This window comes from Wyeomyia smithii, chromosome 3 (genome assembly GCF_029784165.1).
Source record: "Wyeomyia smithii strain HCP4-BCI-WySm-NY-G18 chromosome 3, ASM2978416v1, whole genome shotgun sequence".
In the NCBI taxonomy this organism is placed as follows: domain Eukaryota; kingdom Metazoa; phylum Arthropoda; class Insecta; order Diptera; family Culicidae; genus Wyeomyia; species Wyeomyia smithii.
Window position 1 is genome coordinate 129846910 of NC_073696.1, and position 22530 is coordinate 129869439.

The 22530-nt window shown below is 43.3% G+C and overlaps 1 protein-coding gene and 1 long non-coding RNA gene across 2 annotated transcripts in view; one reads left to right on the forward strand and one right to left on the reverse strand.

Moving 5' to 3' along the window:
• The window catches only part of LOC129730581 (zinc finger protein Elbow), a 53636-nt gene extending 50948 nt beyond the window's left edge, over positions 1 to 2688 (forward strand). The window contains exon 2 of the mRNA XM_055690021.1: positions 1181 to 2688. Within this exon, the coding sequence (XP_055545996.1) occupies positions 1181 to 2497 (1317 nt within the window). The 3' untranslated portion in view covers positions 2498 to 2688. The remainder of the gene's footprint in view (positions 1 to 1180) is intronic.
• The window catches only part of LOC129730585 (uncharacterized), a 44962-nt gene continuing 22761 nt past the window's right edge, over positions 330 to 22530 (reverse strand). Inside the window, exon 2 of the long non-coding RNA XR_008728883.1 lies at positions 330 to 734. This is a non-coding gene — a long non-coding RNA (uncharacterized LOC129730585). The remainder of the gene's footprint in view (positions 735 to 22530) is intronic.

The following is a 22530-nucleotide window of genomic DNA, read 5'->3' on the forward strand; positions in this document are numbered from 1 at the left end:
GATCTGCAGATGTTAATAGAAATGTTCCATACTTGCTTTAGAAATCTGTGACGCAGAACAATCTGAATCTACTACATTTACTAAGGTCGTTGTTAACTATGGTAAGCAGATTGCTCACAGTCTATTTTTTTAAATAAATGCAAATAATGCATAATTTTCAAGACTGAAACTTACAAAAAATGTGTTTGAAACGCTTATGTATAATGCAACGATTCATGTAAAATTTGCATAAAGCAGTTATGATTTTAAACATAAGTTTCTACAAATAAACGTTCAGAGTTTTAACTGAAGATGAGACAAAATTTACAGCTATAATGATTAAAACACAGTTTAATAATTTTACATCATACAAAATTCTCTTTATTAACTCTAGCAGAAACTCGAGCGTACAATGACTTGAAGACTAACATCGTAATTTGAGACTAACTAAGAGGACAGAAATCGTGCTCTTTCTAATACATAAGCCATATGTCGTGAAGTGTGATTTATGTAATAAGTATTTAACAATATTATCGGTCGATAAGCCAGCAGTGTGGTCACCGACAGATTCATGTTTAAGGCCGTGTTTTCTCTGCTGTCCGATTTAATTTCACGCCTTCACGAGCCCGACCGTCATTTGTCAGCTGTCCAAACTGTCGGCACTCTGTTTTCAGAGCGAGGCTAAAAAGAATATTGTGCAAAAAAAACCATATACCGTTTCATCCCTGCGCTCATGGTCAACTCGAATTCACCGGCTGGAAAGAAATGAAAATAACTTTATTTGTCTCTCGCTTGTTTGCGCTTTAATCTTTCGGCTCTCTTCTTAACAGAGCCGTTGTTGAACGGTCGCCTCAAATGCGATGATATGAAAGAAAAAATGCCGCCGTCGCCACCATCTCGGCGGGGAATGATCAAAAGTCAAATTATCTACTCACTTAAACCTATATCACTGTGAGAAATGTTACCTTCGACTGACAGACTGACACGTCATATCAAATGACTTGATACCGTCCATTTCAAGTCTCCAATAGTTAATCGGACACCGTTAAGTACTACCTCTTTTAATTCGTTTTAATGCAAATGTTCAAACACAACCGAAAAGCATATTGAACTGTTTTGTAGAATGACTTCTGATAAAACAATTACCAAAAAAAAAATGAATAACTAATTACAACGTTTTTTTTCTTTTCTATTTTTTCAGTTCGATTCGAAAACAAGCCCTTTGGCGCTCCTGGCACAAACATGTAGCGCAATCGGCTCCGACTCACCTAACCCAAAGTTACTGGCCAATATTGAAAAGAGTACAAAAAGCAATCGCGACAAACTGTCCCCCGGTACGCTATCGAATAGCTCTAATGATACTCCAAAGTCCAGTTTCAAGCCCTACGAATCATCCAATGTAGTGCACGATAGCACTAAATCGCCAGATGATGGCCGGCAAGTCGGGAGCCGGAACAAATCACCGAAGCAGCAAAACTCGTTCAATCAGCCAGCAGAAAACAACCGTTGTGAATCAAACCAAAGTGCTGCTTCAGGCCGAGCTTCACCTTCTGGATCAAACCGAAGATCACCTGGTAATCCACAGTCACAACAAGAATGTATCAGTAGTCCAAACTGTGCCTCATCCAAAGACTCACCGAATGATCGACTGAATGACACTGCAGATTCTGCAACATCTAAAGCCACCATAGATGCATCATCTAGGTATTCCAACAGCATCAGTAGTGATTCTTCGTCAAGAGTAACATCGTCAGCACCTTCGCTAGTGTCCGTTGGTCCTCCGTTCTACTCCGGATATGGCAGTTACCCAATGGATTTGATCGCTACCAGTGCATTGATGTCTCCACATCACCAAATGTTGAAGGCTGCGGTAATGAATCCCTACTTTAACTATGCCAAAATGAAGTCACCGGATTCGATGATGCCGGTATGTCGTGATCCATATTGTACTGGCTGTGCCTTAAGCTCTCATATGCTAGGAAAGCTTGGTCCTTCAAGTTGTCCAGCAGGTTGCACTCAATGTGATCATCCGGGAAGCAAAAGCTATGCAACTGCTGCCGCTTCGTTAGCCGCCAGTCAGTCTTCCGCTGCCATGTACGCGCATGCGCAACTGGCAGCGTTGGCAGCTGCCTCTCAATTACCTTACGTGTGCAATTGGATTGGAAGTGACTCGTCCTATTGTGGGAAACGGTTTGCAGCGTCCGAAGAACTGTTCCAGCATCTACGAACGCAGCATACCGCAGCAGCTTCAATGACAGAAGCCTTGCTCAACCCAGCTACCGCGGCCGCCGCCGCAGCCGGACTGCCACCAACGCACCCATTGTTTCAAAGAACCTATCCCTCTCCTCAGCTAAGTCCGTTATCCTCAGCACGATACCATCCCTATGGAAAACCATCGTTTCTCCCTCCCGGAATGTCACCAGCTGCGATAGCTAGCTTACCCATTCCACCACAGTATTTTCATCCTTATTCATTCTATGGAGCGCGATTAAACGGGTCAAATAATATGCACCAATAAGAACTGATCAAATGGTTTGGAAACACAGTTGCTAATAGGTTTGTACATAGTTTATCGTTTCTGTAATATGTTATTTGTCGAATGAAGGAAACTTTTAACGTTAAACGAAACAAAACGAAACTTTGTCAACATTCTAGGAATTCTATTGCAATATTTCAGAGAAAAAATAAAATAAATATTATTTCCAACAATTGGGAACATTTACAAAATATCACAGCCTAATTTCTTTAGTAACAGCGTACCGATATCTATCATAATGTGCGGTAATATCTAAACCTCTGAGAAAAAGGTAAAAGCTTGAAACAAGCGAACTGGGAAAAACCCAGGAATTTGAAAATGCTGTTCGAGCGAATGCTGTCCTTACTCGCTACCGCTCGTTCGGACTTAATTAAGGGAAGAAAACTCTGTTTGAGTAGACCTAGCAAACCAGTAAATCAGTCGTTTGGGTGCGAGAGGCCGCCGCTTCCGACGGCGGGTCGGCGGACGGCTCGGACTGCGGAAACCACGGCGGCTTAGTGCCGCCTCGTTTCCTTGCCCTCGATTATGCGTCTTTGCCGCATGATTTCAAGAAAGGTATTATACCCAACTTAAACTCTGTAGGAATATAATAACACCTGAACTACATTATTGGATCTCATGCGATCGTACAACATCGCATTCGGCCTCGCGTCCATTCGGCCTTGCGTCCATTCGGCCTTGGGTCCATTCGGCCTCGCGTCCATTCGGCCTCGCGTACATTCGGCCTCGCGTCCATTCGGCTTCGCGTCCATTCGGCCTCGCGTCCGTTATGCCTTTTGGCAGTATGCCTCGTATCCATTATGCCTCGCATCCATTATGCCTCGCGTCTGTATGCCTAGCATACTATGCCTAACATCCATATGCCTAGCGTCCATATGCCTCGTGTCCCGTCCCCGTTTCAAGGTCTAGCATCTCAACAGATGTGTAAACGAAATAGCATATCACTGCCTCTTTTCATACATCTTTATCTTACTGCTGACAGCGGGCAAAATTTAATTTGAGCCCAGGACATGAGTTCATTGTCATTCACTGTTACTCGGTATAGGGATGCCAATAGCTCGGAAAAAACTTATTACGTTAGGAAGGATGCATAAATGACGTAGCTTTATTTTGGTTTTTGGTTTGGTGCCGCCTCGTTTCCTTGCCCTCGATTATGGTCTTCGCCGCATGATTTAAAAAAAATATGCCAAACCTAAACTCTTTAGGAATATATTTACACTTGAACAACACACGTAGAGTAAAACATATCTGCGCTTAAAGTACAGTTCATTGAATGACGCTTTTTGTCAATCATCGAACGTGCAACATATTTTTCAATGGACAACCTGATGGATATTTTTCAATGGACATCCTGATATGGATGTTGCAAATCCGACACACATAGTCACGATAATTGTATCTTATGCGATTATACAACATCGGCCTCGCGTCCATTATGCCTTGTGGCAGTATGCCTCGTATCAATTATGCCTCACATCCATTATGCCTCGCGTCTGTATGCCTAGCATACTATGCCCAACATCCATATGCCTAGCGTCCATATGCCTCGTGTCCCGCCCCGGGGGCACTAGACCGACGGAAAATAAGCGAGAATAAAAAATGGTTCGGGGCCGTATCCAGGCGTGGTATGCTGCCATTGGTGTTTATCGGAATAAACGGAGAATATAAGGCCGCTATCGTGAAGAAGCCTGTGAGCCTGGCACTTCACGACCTCTACAGGAACTCTAGGACGATGTGGACCGGCGAATATCGTCCAAGCGTGGTGTCAAGAGAATTGATTTTTTCGATAAGACTTTGTGATTTTCTCGATAGGACTTTGTGGTCTCGCTGCTCATGGTAGGGAAATGTACTGGTACGCTACAGTATTCACACGACAGTAGCAAGATTTTTGTGATTACCTCTGTGGAAGGAAACATTACGCAACAGTAGCCGCTACCGAAGTTTCATACGAACTGCTTTATCTCTTGCTTTTTGTCACGAAATTCAATATGAACAACAATTCTCTCGCTCACTTCTTTTAATATTGTTGTCATTGTATAGACAATCTCTGGCTCGTGTGTTGTTGACTGTAGCTGTCTGTGGTATTTATTGCATCTATTACGAATTGAAGTAAAATCAATTCACTTAGCGTCAATTTTTGTTTGGGCACGAGGACGTTAATTGAATTTAAGAGATTCATGCTTTTATTGTCCTGTTTTTGATTGAATATGCTAAATTTGGAAGAGACTTTCGCTACAGCGAACTATTTTCGAATGAAAATGTTTAGAAGTTGGGATTCAAATTTTCTGGTGTACACGATTGATGATATTTTTCGGCAGTACATAAATAGTAATTATTGATTTTCCATCTTATTACTGTGCTAAACTGTCGCATGATTGCCAATTATTGTCATTCGCTCAATGCGACAGTCGAGATATGGAAGCGGCTGGAGATCGGCACAAAAGAGAATCGTTAACCATCCGTGTTGGCTTTAAGTAACACGATTCTCTCAAATAGAGAAGCGTACAGTTGAACGCTGCTGTCGCAGTCTGCAAGAGAGGCAACAGTATTTTTCGATACGGTGTCATGCAAAAATGTCAACTGTTCGACACACTGTCCCTGCTCCCCGGAACCTTACCCCCTGGACTTTTAGGTATAGTCGTACATGCTGATCGAGCAGAGTGAAAATAAAGTGAGCACTATGTACCATTACCTTACCTAACCAAACAGTCCCAAGCGGTGTGGCCTTTGCTGTACGTAAAAGTCGTCTCCATTCCACTCGGTCCATGGCCGCAGTTCGCCAGCTCTGCAGTCTGCGTAGGGTGCGCAGGTCGTCTTCAACCTGATCGATCCACCTTGCCCGCTGTACACCACTCCGTTTCGTCTCTGACGGATTAGTTTCGAGAACCATCTTTACCGGGCTGTCGTTCGACATCCTCACAACATGTCAGCGCAACCTGCCAATCTTAGCGGTGTGGACGATTGATAGCTCCCCAAGCAGCTCCAGTAGTTCGTAATTCATCCGCCTTCTTCACGTTCCGTTCTTCATCTGCAGTTCACCCAAGATGTTACGCAATACCTTCCTCTCGAAGACCGCAATGGCGCGTTGGTCCTCCACAAGCAAAGTATTTTATTATAGATGATTTAAAAAACCAATTCATACCAATTTATGAAATGGTGATATGGGTGAGACTTTCTGTGCACGTGTTTTTTTCTCAAGCGACGAGAGAAATCTTTCTCTCGCTCGTAGAATTTCCATGTACGTGCGACGAGACGAGACAACGTCACATGCGATTTGCAGTTTGCTCTTTCGCTTCTCTTTCAGTTCGGATTGCGATACGCAAGCGATGTTTCGTCGCACTACGAATTGAGCGAGACGCCTGTACTGTACATACATGATACAGCTCGTGCGCCAGAGCTCGTGAGACTTTCTCGTGTACCAGGCTCAAAGTAATACTTATTTTGTGCTGTTCTGTTAGGGAAAGTCAATTTTATTCGATTTAAATGGAACTTTGCACTCGTGTTTGACTTGGAAAACTGTGTATTTTTTTAAACTTTTTGGGCCAGGGTGAATTGTTAATGAACACTAGATCTTGGTTAGCAAAAAATAAAGTTAAATAGTAAATTTTTTTCAAAGCAACCCACAGTGGTCTAAACTCGAAAAACCGTGATCGTTTTAGATTCGACTGTGAAATATTGATTGTATGTACCCAGTGTCTTCAGCAAGTTTATTCCATATAACAAGGCCTTTCTTTTGGCATTTCCGTTTTTTTTATCAATCCCCCTAGTAGTTAGATATAAAAACTATTTTTTCTAATTTTCAAAATACCAGATTGCTTTCTTCAGCAAAGTTGTAAAATATATAAGAAAAAGAATTGCTGAACACTGTCATCTTCTAACTGTACGTCTGATATGACGAAGCAGAGTTTTACGAGTTTTTTTGGCCGAGCTGCAGGCAACCACGGGTCGACGCCTGGCGACCGTCGAGGCCATGCACGCGTGTGTGACCACCGGTAGGTGTGTGATATAGCATCAATTAGTCCTGGACCGGCAGCGGGAGCTTGCCTAGGGAGTGGTGGGGTTTCGGGCATTGGGCAGTCGATTCCCCGTAAAAGCCACGGCCACCCGTAAACAGCTTCGACGGACTGAGTAGTGCCGCTCCCATCATCCAAATGCACTAACCTGCCTATTGGGGCTGATACCAGTAAGGTCCCAATTATGGTGTACTGGTCGCTGTGTTTTTAGGTTTTTGAGAGGGAATACGATTTTATACCACGACGTAGGGCTGGCACCTGCACCGAGCTCCCTTAGTAAAGTCGTGTGACAACGGCTTGAAACGGCGAGGTGGGATACGGCTGCAGGGGTCTCCGTCCCGTAAAACCTGGCAGGCCTTCCAGTACGTTCCGCGGTCATTGCCTGATGGGAATCAGGCAGGAGTGGGATCAGATGCCCTTTCCTGACTTACGCCGGTCGGGAGGCGTCATAGTTGCTCATGAGGGGCTATGGCGACCTTCACTAGCCATGACCTCACTGCTCCGGCATAGACCACCATGGGACCATATAGGTGACCACTCCACCATGACCAAGGATAGCGGCTGGAAGGGGGACCCTTTTAACCAAAATGTTTACCAAGAAAATCGACGAAGAGGCGAAGGTAGTGGATGGGGCGGACGGGTTAGTAAACCCGTTTGCCAGGCGGGGCATCGCCCGGTCTCCACCGAGACTGGCCGATGCCGGTAAAGGCGGCGCACAGGTTGGTACACCTTTTGCGACACCGACAGGGGAATTCCGAGTTGGGGCAAAGGCGGGCACGCCTAAGCCAGCACCAACCGGAACGGCGAAGACTGGTGGCAAGGTGGAAACACCTAAAACCGCCAAGGAGCGGGAACAGATATCTGGGGCTATGCTACTCTCTGCGGTAGAAAGCCACATGAATAAGTTCCCAAGTGTGGAGGCGGTGTCCGTACAACTTGATGAAATACTCAAGTTCACGGACGAACGTAGCAACATATCAAAAGACCTGAGACATTGTTTCTGTTGTTACGTATGAACGTTTGCCCTTAAACGGGCTAACGATGCTGAAAGCAAGGCACTCGCGCTAGAGGCGAGGCTCAACCAGCCTAAAAAAGGGAGTGCTGCAACTGAACCGACTGGCAAACGTGCGAGGGGCTCTCCGGGGGAAACGGCCCCCAGGACGCAACGAAGGCGGTTGTTCGGTGACAGCCAGGAAGCTGGCTCGTCGGTCCAGCCGAGCAAAGAACCGGCAAACGGCGAACCGGCAAACGGCGAAGCCACGGATTAGACCACCGTGGTGAATAAGAAGCGGCAGAAGCGGGAACGACGCGCGATGCGCGGCGACCGCAATAAGAAGCCGCAAGGGGCGAGTAGGTGGAGCAAGGGTGACGCGCTCATTTTCAAGACCGATGCGTCTAAGTACGCCGAAGTCTTGAAGGCCATGAGAGGCGAACCCAAGCTCAAAGACCTCGGCACGGACGTCAGGTCAATTCGTCGGTCACGCACCGGCGAGATGATCCTCGAACTCCGCAAAGAGGCGAAGGGCAAGGGCTGTGCCTATAAAAAGACGGCCCAGGAAGTGCTAGGCGAGGAGGTTCAAATCCGAGCCCTCACTCCTGAAGTGACTCTCCAGCTTAAAAACCTGGACAAGATCACCGAAGGGTGCGACATAGCACAAGCCTTCGAGCGAGAGTGTGGAGTGGTAGTGACCGCAGAGGCAGTTCGTCTCCGCAGGGGCCCGGCCGGCACCCAGGTTGCTACCATAAAGCTTCCACTAGCCCTAGTAACAAGGCCCTGAAGAAGGCCACGTTGAAGGTGGGTTGGTCGGTCTGCCCTCTGGGCACCTTCCAACAGCCTGACGTTTGCTTCAGGTGCTTTGAGCGGGGGCATAAATCCTGGTCGTGCAAAGGGCCCGACAGGTCCAATTTATGCCGCCGCTGCGGTGGCGCAGGCCACAAGGCACGGGACTGCGGTGCACCTCCCAAGTGTCTGGTATGCACCGGTAAACGGGACGCCAAACACGCCATGGGAGGCCCCAAGTGTCCGGCTGCACGGCCGGCTACTAAGCCGCAGGCCTGAGGGTGATACAGTTAAACCTGAACCACTGCTATGCGGCGCAGCAGTTGCTACACCAAGCGGCTGCTGAGTCGTTGTCGGACGTGGCCATCGTCTCGGACCCATACCGTATCCCAACCGGAAACGGTAACTGGGTATCGGACAAGTCTGGGAAGACGGCCATTTGCACGACAGGCAGGTCCCCGGCTCAGGAGATTGTGTCAACCTCCAGAGAGGGGTACGTTATTGCCAAAGTGGATGGAGTATTCTACTGCAGTTGCTATGCTCCGCCAAGTTGGTCTACCGAAACGTTCGCGCAGATGGTCGATCAAGCAACCGTGGAACTGACGGGCCTATGGCCGTTGGTGGTTGCGGGTGACTTCAACGCTTGGGCTGTTGAGTGGGGGAGTCGCTGTACAAACCAGAGGGGCCAGGTCTTGTTGGAAGCTTTGGCAAAGCTCAACTTAGAATTGGCTAACGTTGGTACAAAATGCACCTACAGTAGAAACGGTGCCGAATCGATTATCGATGTGACGTTCTGCAGCCCGGGACTGATCACGAACTGGAGGGTAGACGACAGCTACACGAATAGCGATCACCAATCGATCCGCTATGAGGTAGGCGTGCGGAAGCAAGCAGCGAGTAGGGCCAATATTCCATCCTTCTACGGCTGGAAAACATTGCATTTCGATGCAGATGTTTTTGGGCAGGCAATTAGATGGAAGCACGAAGGGGGTGAACTGCTCCCGGATGTGGACCATCTAAATTCGATGCTGTCATGGGCGTGCGACGCCACGATGCCTAGGTCTCGTCCGCCTAGAGAGGGTAGGCCACCGACATACTGGTGGAGCGATACGATAGCAGGCCTGCGCAATGCATGCATCCGTGCAAGACGGAGGATGCAACGCGCACGTTCCGACGAGCAAAGAGCGGAACGTGGTGTCGCATTCAGATCCGCTAAGGCAACGCTTAAGAGCGCAATCAGAGCCAGCAAATGAGCCTGTTTCGAACGACTCTGCGCCAGTGCCAATTCGAACCCGTGGGGTGACGCCTACAGGATCGTTATGACCAAGACTAGAGGTGCGCTAGCCCCGGCCGAACAATCACCAGCGATGCTAGAAACGATCATTCAGGGCCTCTTCCCAAACCACGAACCAAGTCCCTGGCCTCCGGCTGACGAGTCACCACCTACCGTGAGTGACGGCAGCCGTGCAGAGGCTGACGATGCGGTCAGGGTGACGGAAGATGAATTGATCGAGATCGTAAACTCCCTGAAGGTAGGCAAGGCTCCGGGACCAGACGGAATCCCGAACTTGGCCATCAAGACGGCCATCAAAGAAGCCCCCGGGTTGTTCAGGGCGGTCATGCAGAAATGCCTTGACGACTGCCTCTTCCCGGACGTGTGGAAGCGCCAGAGGCTGGTGCTGTTGCCGAAGGTTGGGAAACCACCAGGTGACCCATCGGCATACAGACCAATCTGCCTGCTGGACACGGCGGGCAAGGTGCTTGAGAGGGTAATCCTCAATAGACTGGTGAAATATACAGAAAGTGAGAACGGTCTATCAAGCAACCAGTTCGGTTTTCGAAAAGGTAGGTCCACGGTGGATGCAATATTTTCCGCACCAGAACGGCTGAGGTTGCAATCCAACGCAAGAGGAGGGACATTCGTTACTGCGCGATCGTCACGCTTGACGTGAAGAACGCGTTTAACAGTGCCAGCTGGGACTCCAAAGCCTTAGCGCTACAGAGTCTCAGAGTGCCGATGCCGCTGTACAAGATTCTGGGCAACTACTTTCAGAATCGAGTGCTAGTGTATAACACAAACGAGGGTCAGAAAAGCGTTCCGGTTACCGCAGGTGTACCGCAAGGTTCTATCCTGGGTCCGGTACTGTGGAACGCTATGTATGACGGCGTGTTAAAACTAACACTCCCTCCAGGGGTGGTGATCGTGGGCTTCGCCGATGACATAACTCTTGAGGTCTATGGCGAGTCTATTAGAGAGGTAGAGTTAAAGGCCGCGCTATCAATACGCGTAGTGGAAGACTGGATGCACTCCAGGAAACTGGAGCTAGCGCACCATAAGACTGAAGTTATTGTTGTAAATAACAGAAAGTCTGAGCAGGAGGCATCGATTAGTGCCGGTACATGCACTATCGCCTCAAAACGCTCGTTGAAGCTTCTGGGGGTTATGATCGACGACAAGCTCACGTTCGGGAGCCACGTCGATTATACCTGCAAGAAAGCTTCCATGGCTGTGGCAGCGCTATCTCACATGATGGCAAACAGCTCGGCGGTTCGTAGCAGCAGGCGCAAAGTCCTTGCTAGCGTGACCACGTCCATACTCAGGTATGGAGGACCAGTGTGGTCCAAGGTATTGAGTACCTCGTGCCATCGCGGCAAACTCGAGAGTACGTACAGGCTAATGTACCTAAGGGTCGCGTGCGCATACCGAACAGTGTCGTACGAGGCGGTTTGCGTCCTGGCTGGCATGATGCCCATCAGCATCATCGTCAAAGAGGATGTAGAGTGCTTCGACCAACGCGACACGAGGGGTATTCGCAACACCATACGGTCATCCTCAATGGCCAGGTGGCAGCGGGAGTGGTCCAACACTACAAAAGGTAGATGGACACACCGACTCATTCCAGAGTTAGCAGGCTGGATTAATAGGCGCCATGGGGAAGTAACCTTCCATCTGACACAGATCCTGTCAGGCCATGGCTGCTCTAGGCAGTACCTGCATAGGTTCGGGTACGCCGAGTCCCCTATGTGCCCCGCTTGTACGGGTGCGGAAGAAAGCGCAGAGCATGTGTTCTTCACATGTCCGCGCTTCGAGCGGGTACGGTACGAAATGCTGGCAATAAGTGGGATGAACACCACGCCAGAGAATATAGTGCGTAGGATGTGCGAAAATAGGGAAATCTGGGATGCGGTCATCACGGCCGCATCACAGATCGTTAGTATTTTGCAGGGCACCAATCGACGGGAATCCATCGATGTGCCCCAGTTAGTTAACGGTTAACTAACTGGCCTGTATAGGCTGCTCTGCTACCCATAGAGGTAAGAGCGAAAAGCACGACGGGACCTCTCCCTGAAGAAATGCCTAACGGCGGTCCCGGGGAGACCAAGGGCTTTAGCTGTCCAGCTTAGGTTGCTCAGCATGGGTAAAAGCAGAGTTTTACGAGGAACACTCCTCAAAATTAATTTTTCGGCCATAACTTTTTCTGTAATCGTCGAAGCAATTCAAAATGTTCTAAGATTTTGTTCATTCTGGTAAACCTTGCATTTTTGTAGAATATATTGGTTTGCTATTTTTATTTGTTGTAAAGATATTTCTAGTTTTTTTTGCTGAAAATAACCATATTTTGAGTCCATATTTCTGCGAAGGTTGCAGATAGTAGCAAACCAGACTGTATGCATTTGAAAGTTTGTCAAAAGAAATGTATTACTCATTGGAGTTCAATTGTTTCTAGTTGTATCCAACCGAGTACTGAATTAAAGAAAAACACCCCTCAAAATTAGTTTTTTGTCCATAACTTTTTCTGTAATGTTTCGACGATTCTAAGATGTTCTAAGTTTTTGTTCATTCTGCTAAACCTTATAAACAAATGCTTTGACAACAAAAGCTAGTCGAACTTTTTGATTGAAAATGTTTACTAAAACCTCTTAAAATCCTAAACATTATTTTTTTCTTGGAAAATTACATCTGGTTTTCTTCCGTTTTTAAATCATTTTTAATAAATACTTCAAATAGTTATATATTAGGTATAAAATTTTGAGTCATGAATAAAAAAGTCCCTGCTGTGCTTAAAGATGCTCTGTAGCACCATTTCAAATTTAACTTTTTTCTTCAAAATGCAATATTTTACACTCACTTTAATTGGTCTACAAAGTATTTTGGGTTCCTTTTCACATGATTTAAAAATACTTTTGGGTTAATTTAACCAAAAAGTATTTTTAAATCATGTGAACGGGAAAGGGTTACAAAATCGGATTTCTCAGTTCTTTTTTTCTCAAAATAAGTTATTTAGATAGACATTTTAGTCCAAAAAGTGCGATGCCCGCCTCCACCCAAAATCATGAGAGCATGAATGGTTTGCAAAATGTTTAATTTGTTTTTTTTTTTTATAAAACTTTACCTTCAATAAAAATATTTACATTTCATTCCACCATCCTGAAATTTAAACCAAAAATTTTGTTATAACTTCGGATTTCTTCGAAAAGAAAATGAGAAAAAAATTACCTCTTAATTTTTGTTTGTCAATTAAGATAAGGTGTTTGTTTATAATTTATTTTGACCAAAAAAGGTTTTTTTGCGGTGTATTTTTTTTTGTAAGCATTATTAGTTCCCTGCAATTCATTCTCAGACAGTATATTTTGTACAACTGAAGGATTCTGAGCTACAATGCTTTGAATCAAACATATACCAAAATGCTTATGTTCTTTTAAAAAATTTCTCTTGAGTCTGAAAAAATTGCCCGCGAAAAATATTCAGTTTGTTAAGTCAGGTACGTGTGCTGAGATTCAGCCAAATAAAAAAAGGTAGATATTCGATGATGATAGGACATTTGGCATGATAAAACTCAGGACTCAAATTGACGCAGACTATCTTTCTAGGATTAACACTCCGCATTTGACGAATCGAACGTTGAAATGGTTGAAATTCATTCATAAATTCCATGTTGCACATTATAAAACATATATTTACTAGATAATATAACACCGTAGCATTGAATTGCATTTTCGTCTCCGGTATCGAAAGCATCATGTATCAGCGACATGATGCGAGCAACGCGTCTCCCACAGTTACTCAAAAATTTGTGTCTTCGATACAGTATGAGCCCTCAGACCCTTCTGGAAGTGCATTAGTTGGAAAATTTCATAAAACAATGTTACTAAGATTATTACAAAAGTTCACATCGTTGCACAAGGTAATATTCCCCTAACAGCAAAAAAAGATCAGATTGCTATAAATACGAGTATAAATAGTCGCACTAGAGTTAAGTGGCTTTAGAATCATATATCTGATTTGCAATATCTATACCTTATTTGAAAATTCTCTCCAACACCTTTACCCCCAACATGTATTGAAAAATATAAAATTGATTATATTAGTTTAGTGGTTCTGTTATTTTTAACTCCCGAAAGGCTTGTACTCGAATTAAAAATCACATCTAATCTTATAAGTACAAAACTGAATATGATTTTCTTTGGAATGGTTTCTATTATATAATAGTCAATGACATCCTAAACGACGACAGAAACTCGCAGCATCTCCACGTTAACCAACATAACACTCTGCATCTAATATATTTGTTTCAGTTAAAAATACCATGCATTTTTATACCGTTCGCAAAGAAAATAATAATATATAAATATGGTAACAAAACGTTCTTCATTATTGTTAACAAAAGTCGAATTAATCAAACGGTGCTCTGACGCAAGCTCCTATAACACCGTAAATAATAAATCACATAAAATCTCCTGCCTTCATCCCTCTGGGCAAAATTTCTTCCTTGTGCCATCAGCGCAAAGCAATATGTGAAACTAGCTCGCGAGACGAGCTCACGAGAATTTGCGCGCAAGCTGTCTCGTGTGCGCAACGCCCATGCACCGCGCTCGTTACGTTGAGAGACGAGATATCTTAGTGTACGTCGCAAAAGAAATTCCATGCGACGAGACATGGCTCGTACGTATTGCAAGTTCTCTCGCTCGCATGTGGCGCACAGCACAAAACGACTGAATGAGAAACGAGACTTGTAGCGCAAAGCGCATTGTCTCTTTTTTGTACGAGCGAGATTTCAGGAAGTCTCATGGGACTAAACAATGTAATTATAGGGATTCTTAGTTACAAGGTTACCTATTTTATTTTGATAAATGATTAGTAGTGGGTTTGAATCTTGACAGAATCAAGCCATTTGCTCGGTGACACACGTATTTTTATTCTCAGTCTCTATAAATTCGTTTTAATGATATAGGCTACAACACCCTAAAGAACTTCATTCCAACTTGTCGATATTGTGCCGGTTTCGGTTTTTTTGTTCACACTTTTACTTGACACGGTACAAGCCTGTCGTAGCTGGTGAATATGAAAAAGTTATTACAAACATTTACTCCCAGAACAGCCAACAGAGACTCAAATGAGTTTTCTCGTAAATGGGCTAGAGCAACTATTTTGAGCTTTAAGCGCTATTCCATTGCTTCCGTGCCGAGATCGGACCACGTCCGGGCCGTATCTGTGCCGTGTGTCGTCCGTGCTTGCTAGAGATTGATAGCATGCGGTCTTACGAACGCATTTAACCGAAGTGCCGTACCGTGACGCCGAGTTACCGCCGTGCGAGAGAAAAAATATTGTTGCCGACGATATTTTGTGTTGCCCGGAGAGTGCACGGAAAGCACTCGGGTAGATGCGTGTGTGTGTAGTGACATATTTCGCGCGGAGTACGCTGTGGTATGAAATAAAGTCTAAGATGTTCTTTCGCATACACACATCAACATTTCTTAGCTCGAGCACGGCGCAGGCACGGGTTAAACACGGAGAAGTGTGAATGCATAAAAATGCCGGAGAGAACACGGACGCGGCCCGAACCCAGCCCGGAGGCAATGGGAATAACACTTTAGGGCCACATTGTAACATATGTGTAACCTTCATCTACAACCTTTGATTAGTTATTACTTTGTACACATACAGATACTTTGGAAATACATTATTAGATTCACTCACGATTAGCTTACATGGTGTCAGAAGAACCACGTCTCTAATATTGAATCGAAATCTACCGAACAAACCGATCGTGACCAGTCGAAACTTAATTCAAGTGAAAGAATGATGGCCTTTTGGCCGGTGCAAGGAGAATTTCCGGTGAAAATACTACTGATTCCGTAAGATATAAATCGATTTTACAAGTAATCCAGTAAAATGGCGTCGTCAGCAGGATTGAAGCCACCAAAGCCGATTGTGTTGGGAGACAACATGGCAGCGCAATGGAAAAGCTGGATTCGGCAATATTCGTGGTTTGCAACGGCAACGCAGCTGTCGGATAAACCGTCAGAAGTGCAGGGAGCTACTTTCATGAGCGCCATAGGAGAAGATTGTGTGCGAATTTACGATACGTTCGGGTTGCGCTCCGAAGAGGAGACAAATATTGAAATTATCAGAAGAAAATTCGAATAGTATTTCACTCCAAGGTCGTGTATTACGTTTGAACGGTATAACTTCAACCAAATTGTTCAGCAGGAAGATGAACAATTTTGGTACTCGGGTAAAAGAGCAAGCAAAGAAATGCTCATTCAGTGTTCTCCACGATTCTCTCTTGAAAGACCGAATCATTAATGGAATCAGAAATAAAAATTTAGTACCGCAGTTATTGAATGATGAGCTGACATTGCAGAAAACTATCGAGTTGTGTAGCAGTTTTGAGTTGACGACAATGCAAACCAAAGCATTATCTGGTGAAATAAAAGTAGACATCGTGAAAACGGGGAAGAAAAAAACAGCCATTGACCGATCCGAAGAAAAAAATGATATTTTTCAATGCAATAAATGCGGGAGAAGGCATACTAAGCGATCGTTTCCGGCTTTTGGCAAAGTACGCCATAAGTGTCATTTGACCAATCATTTTGCTTCAGTATGTAGGTCAAAGAGTGTACATACGGTGGGTGCAACAATAAAAAGTGATTCTGACCAAGATGAAACGGAAGAACTGTTCATCGGTTCAGTGGAGAGTTCAAACAAAGAAAAGGACTGGTTTGAAATCATCGAAGTAAACAACAAAAAGTTTCCTGTCAAATAAGACTCAGGCGCGCACTGTAACGTAGTTCCTTTGTGGCTAGTTAACCAGCTAGCGATTAACCTACGACCTACCAAAACTAAATGGCTGATTTCGTTCTCAAACCATAAACTGAAAGTACTCGGTGAAATTAACCCAGTGTGAAAAATCAAGCACAAATCAAGCAGTGTAACGTTCAAAGTGGTTGAAGAATCAGTAGTGCCACTGCTTGGAAGAGAAACTTGTATTGCTCAACGGCTGCTAGCGCGAGTGGATACTGTTCAAATATCGGACAATATATTGTATGACGGACTTGGCTGTTTGCAGAATTATGTGTACGACATAGACTTGATCCCGAATCCGCAGTGGGAAACAAGACCAGCGCGCCACGTTCCACACAGCATCAGAACAGCAGTAAAAAAGGAGTTGGATTTTATGGAGCGGCTTGGAGTTATAGAGAAGATTCACGTACCGACACCGGTAGTTAGCGCAATGGTGTTGGTCAAACGAAAGGAAAAGTTGCGCATCTGCATCGATCCATCACAGGTAAATTTGTTAAGATGACATCATCCGCTCACAACAATTGAAGAAATAGCAGCCCGTTTAAAAAACTCAAGGTTCTTCACGATTCTCGATTGCAAGAAGGGGTTTTGGCAAATAAGGGTCACAGAAAGAACGTCAAAATTTTTAACTTTTGGCACTCCTTGGGGAAGATACGCTTGCAAGCGGTTACCTTTCGGACTTGCCTCAGCCCCAGAGGTATTTCAAAAAGTTATGTGTGATACACTAGAAGGCATTGAAAGCGTGGAATTTTCAATGGATGATATTCTAATTCATGCTGAAAGCTTAGAAAAATTGTCCAAAATTACGGAAATCGTGGTCAAACGATTGCATACAGCAGGGTTGAAACTGAACAAGGAGAAATGTTTGTTCAACCAAACTAGTGTGACATTTCTGGGCCATTTAGTAACGGCCTGTGGTCTAGAAGCAGATCCTGAAAAACTTACAGCTATTATTAAACTCAAAACACCTACGAATAAGGCTCAACTGCAAAGGGCATGATAACATATCTAAGTAAATTCGTTCCAAATTTATCAACAGTCACCGTTCCGTTAAGAAGGCTTCTCGCCAAGAATGCAGAATGGGAATAGGGTTATGAGCAGTGCTCGAGAAGGGAGTGAAATTTGATTGTGACTGCGATGAATGCACATGCTTTTTTCGTTTGATTTGAACGGCAGAAACGATCGGTCGAACGAAAAAAAGTTTTTCTCTTTCTCTCGTGTGACGATTTTTTTTTCTAACGATAGCGACCGCAGTTTCGGAGAAGCCGATTTTAAAACTCTCGCTCGATCATTTACAATGTATGTTGAACGGAGCAATCTAGAGTATGATCGGCAGCATGTGGCGTGTTTTATTTTCGTTTCTCTCGTTCTTGACTGGTTCTTGACTGGCTGTCTGAACGGTCAAAAAACGGTCGATGAATGCTTTTTTCGCTGTATCGGATAGGATTGGGGCAGTACTTGCAGATGCACGTTATTTTTTGGTGGAGAAGTTTGTTGTTGTTGTTGTTGATGTTTGGCGATTATTGCTTGACGACAAATGAGGTGGAGATATAGTTTGAATATTTCTTCATGCGAAGTGCTGAAGTCCGTCGTAGTTATACGTCGCAAAGCGCCGACAGACACAAGTAGTGTTTTTACTTCTGCCAACGCGGCTAGCATTATACCATATCTTGCATTGCGCGCGGCTGTAATTTATATTTTTCCGAAGCAGATTCCTGCTTCGCTTACATCATTGGCCCAACAGATAGGCCGATATATACTGTATTGGCGGCGGCCTAGCGTGGTTGGTAACGTCTCCACCAACCACGCTCGACGCCTGGGTTCGAATCCCAACGCCGACATAGGTGTCGATGGTTGTGGGGTGGCGTGATCCACTCACAACCAACCCAACTGGTCTAGATTCAATGCTAGCCGACACCGGGAGATTTTCTAAGGCGAAAAATCTCTGAGATCAGCCATTGGCGCCGGTCCGTTAATCAACGGGTCGTGAGTTAGGGTCCTGGTTGGAGTCGCCTCCCAGGCGTCATTGATTGGCACAACAACAGTGGCGGAACTAGACCGACGGAAAATAAGCGAGAAAAAAACATAGGGTAATCGCTCCATTATTCATCTCAACAGCTTGGTGCACCTATATTCATCTTATTTCTCTCATTTGTCCAATATAGCGTCAAATTTCTACAAATTTTTGAAAGTAAATCTATTTGCTTCTCGATTTTCTCGAGTGGCTGAAAGTTTTACGTTGAAAATATGGTAAAATTTGACGATAAATTGATCAAAAGGCGCGATGAGATAAATATAGATACTGAGATGAATATAGGAGCGGTTACCCTACTCTATTCTTTTTATATCCATCGTTATCAGTAGGCTAATTTTTCAGTCAATTTTTTTTTCTGATTCGTTATGCATAAATAGTGGAAAATGTCAATCCTTATACCCTGATGTATTGGTTGATAACCGTCTTACAAACTGTGTTTTTTTAGATGCAAAAAATTTAATAAAAGTAGATTGTACTTTCTCTCTGTAAATCAGCAGAAACATTAGAGGCCACCTAAATTGAATTGTTGAAACCAGTTCAATTCTAGTTGTGAGTTGTTAGTTGTTTCTGGTACCCAGGAGCGGATTAAGGCGAAGGCGAAGCAGGCGGACTTCAAAATTTATGTTTGTTGCAAGAAGATGATCATGAACAATGTATGGAGAACACTATTAACGTGACAAATTGACAATTGACTTGAAAAATTAGCCCTCTGATAACTATCCAATTTAAAAGTATCTATCTGTTAGGCCGTTGATATACAGGTCGGACTCGATTATATAGAGACTCGATTATACATATATGATTCTATTATACATAATTTCAAACTCGATTATACTGCCGTTCCAAGCATAGTTGTTCCAGCGTGCATAAGGCTTGTGTAGAACATGGGACTACTATGATTGGAACGGCAGTATATATAGCAGCAAAAAAAATTTATTTGAATTTCAAATGTGACTCATCTAGAGCGAACATGGCGTAAGAGAACATCCAGAAAATACGTTACGCTTGATAGAAAGAGAAAAAAAATAAAAATATAATTTAAAAATTTTGAAATTTTTTTGAAGAATTTGAAAATTAAAAAGGAATTAAAATACCTGAATAAAATTACCCTAATAAAAATATTTTCAAAAATAAAAAAAAGAAATTAAAAAATTTAGAAATAAATAAATACAGTAAGTTTCCGTTTTTGGCAACAAAATTTTAAAAAACGGAAACCTTTTTTGCCATTAATATATTCAACTTCAGACTTCAAAATTATTATGAAAATTTATTTGTTTATACGATTCAAAAAGTTTTAACAAAATCCGTCGTATATAGCGTACAGTAATATTGTGCATTTAAATATAAATTATCAAAATGTCGCTGATAAACTGGCAGTCAGGCTCACTTCCGATGCTTATTTTTGTTGTTCTCGCAACACTGCAACCATCTCAGCCGCCACTGCGCTGTCAGTCCTGCTTACAAAAACAAATACATTGAAATCAATTCCGCAGTTCATGTTGTGTGAACACGCAGTAGCTGGTGCCACAACAACAAATTTCAAATCGCAGCACTTGAACAACAGCGTCTGTGACGTCAAAGTCTCTGTTTAATTTGAAAGCAAGGGAAGTCTGTGACGTCAAAGTCTCTGTTTAATTTGAAAGCAAGTGAATGTAAACGACACTACACTAAAGTCGCATTTACGCGGTGGATAGGTGCGCGTCAAAGGAAACCGCGTAAAGAAAAGCGTAAATTCCGAAATCCACGTAAAAAAAATCCCGCGTGAATTCCGGAATGCGAGTAGAGAAATTCCGGAATCCGTGAAAGAAAAATATACCGCGTAAAAAACCGCGTAAAATCGAAAACCCGCGTAAAAAACGCGTAAATTTCAGAATCCGCGTAAAAAACGCGTAGATTCCGTAATCCGCGTTGAAAAAATCGCGTAAAAAGCGACCTTGGTGTATACGTTAAATTTAAATTACCCATTAATGAGAGAAATTTCACCCATTTTTGAAAGAGTTGCACGACTTTTTATTGAGTAAATTTTTTATCCATTCGATGAGTAAAGGCTACCAATAACTCTTTTAATAAATTTTTAATTGATTTTCAAAATTTGGATTTACCGCTTTGTGATATATCATTCTAGGGAAACTGCATTTAATCACGCTGAGAAATTCCACAAATAAACGGGCAACCAACTTATTCGACCATTTTTATTTGGCTGTAACTTTGCATACATGTTTTCATAGGCGAAATATGCTATTATGTGCATATTTGTTTAGTTTTTTGGAACACGACTCATTTTTGAGAAGCTATTGAAAAATGCTATTTTGGAAAGATATTGATGATTACAAATATTTATAGGTTACAAGAAAAAATTGTTTAGAGCGAATATTTTTTTCGGAAAGACAAATTTGTTATCTACAACTTTGCCATAGACGTTATACCGATCAAACAAACCGTTTTGGCCCTAAAAATATTTGTAACTATGTACTATAAAATGTTGCCAAAAACGGAACCCTTTTTTTGATGCTTAAATCGGAGTGTGCCAAAAACGGAGCATGCCAAAATCGGAAACCTAATGTAATTTGAAAATTTTCAGAAATTTGAGAAATTAAAAACAAACGAGTTGACAAATCAATATATACTGATCTAACTTTTTTTTCCATTTGACAGCAATTACACCAGTAATAACTACAAGATATATGTATAATTTTTATAAGAACTGTGTTTGCTGACTTTTAGGGGGATGAGTCAAAAATAAAATTCTTCCTATTTATTCGAAAATAATGAAACATTCATGTAAAATGAATAAATGACATTTTTTCTCTGATTCGATTGTATATAAAATTCGATTATATATAGTGGTAAAAATTTATTTTCAAATAAAGCCCCTATATGTTGGCTACTGTCAAACGTGTAGAGTTTAAATAGGGCTGCCATCCCCTTGAGTAGTGCGAACAGATGAGCGGGATTCTACACTAGAGAGGAAAAGAGATGATCGTTATGCCCGTTCGTTTTATTTTGCAATCGGAAAACGAAATTAAACGCGATAGCTCGGAGAGACGAACGGTGTACGAAGTCTCGCACAAAACGGATAAGATGAAATTGAATGACTAATATTTTTGTGTTCGGTAGAAAAAAGGATTGATCAGAGCACTGGTTATGAGCAAGAAGAGTCTTTTCAGAAGATCAAATCCTTTATGCAATCACCTCCAGTACTTAAGTACTACGATGTGAATGACCCAGTAACACTTTCAGTGGATGCAAGTTCACATGCTCTGGGTGCCGTTTTACTACAAGATGGTCATCCGATAGCATATGCATCCAAGGCGTTAACACCTTCCGAGAAGAATTATCCGCAAATTGAGAAGGAGGCAACCGCCATACGGTTTGCTTGTCAAAAATTCCACCAATACATCTACGGTAAAAAATTGACGGTCGAAACAAACCATAAGCCGTTGGAATCAAAATTTCGAAAACCGCTTGATCGAGCTCCCCCCAGGTTGCGTAGAATCAGATTAGAAGTGTCTCAGTATAACCCCAAAGTTATTTACGTTTAGGGAACAAACATTTCGATACCTGACATATTGAGCCGTGATGTCGATAACATTCCAAACGATAATAAAGAAGAGCACTTAGAAGTACACGTTGTATTGCAGATGACCAAAACCGCTAACAAGGAAGCAGATTCAGAGATACGATCCTTGAAGGCAACTGTGATGCAAGGCTGGCCGGAAACGAGAGATGAATTGCTACCCGAATTGAGGAAGTATTGGTGCTTTCGCGACGAGATGGCGGTCTACGATGGGATGGTATTCAAATCGAATCAAGTGCTCATCCCACAATCTTTGAGAAAGGACATGCTAGCAAAAGTGCACAGTGGACACTCAGGGATCCAGAGTTGTATTCGTAGAGAAAAACAAATCTTATTTTGGATAGGTATGGCAAAAGACATCCAAGAAATGGTAGAAGCTTGTGCAATTTGTCAACGGCATCAGCGAAACAATACTAAGCATACTATTCTTCTAAAGGACATCCCAGGGCTACCATTTGAGAGAGTCGCGTCAGAACTTTTTCATTTTAGAGGAAAGGAGTACTTACTACTGGTTGACAGCCATT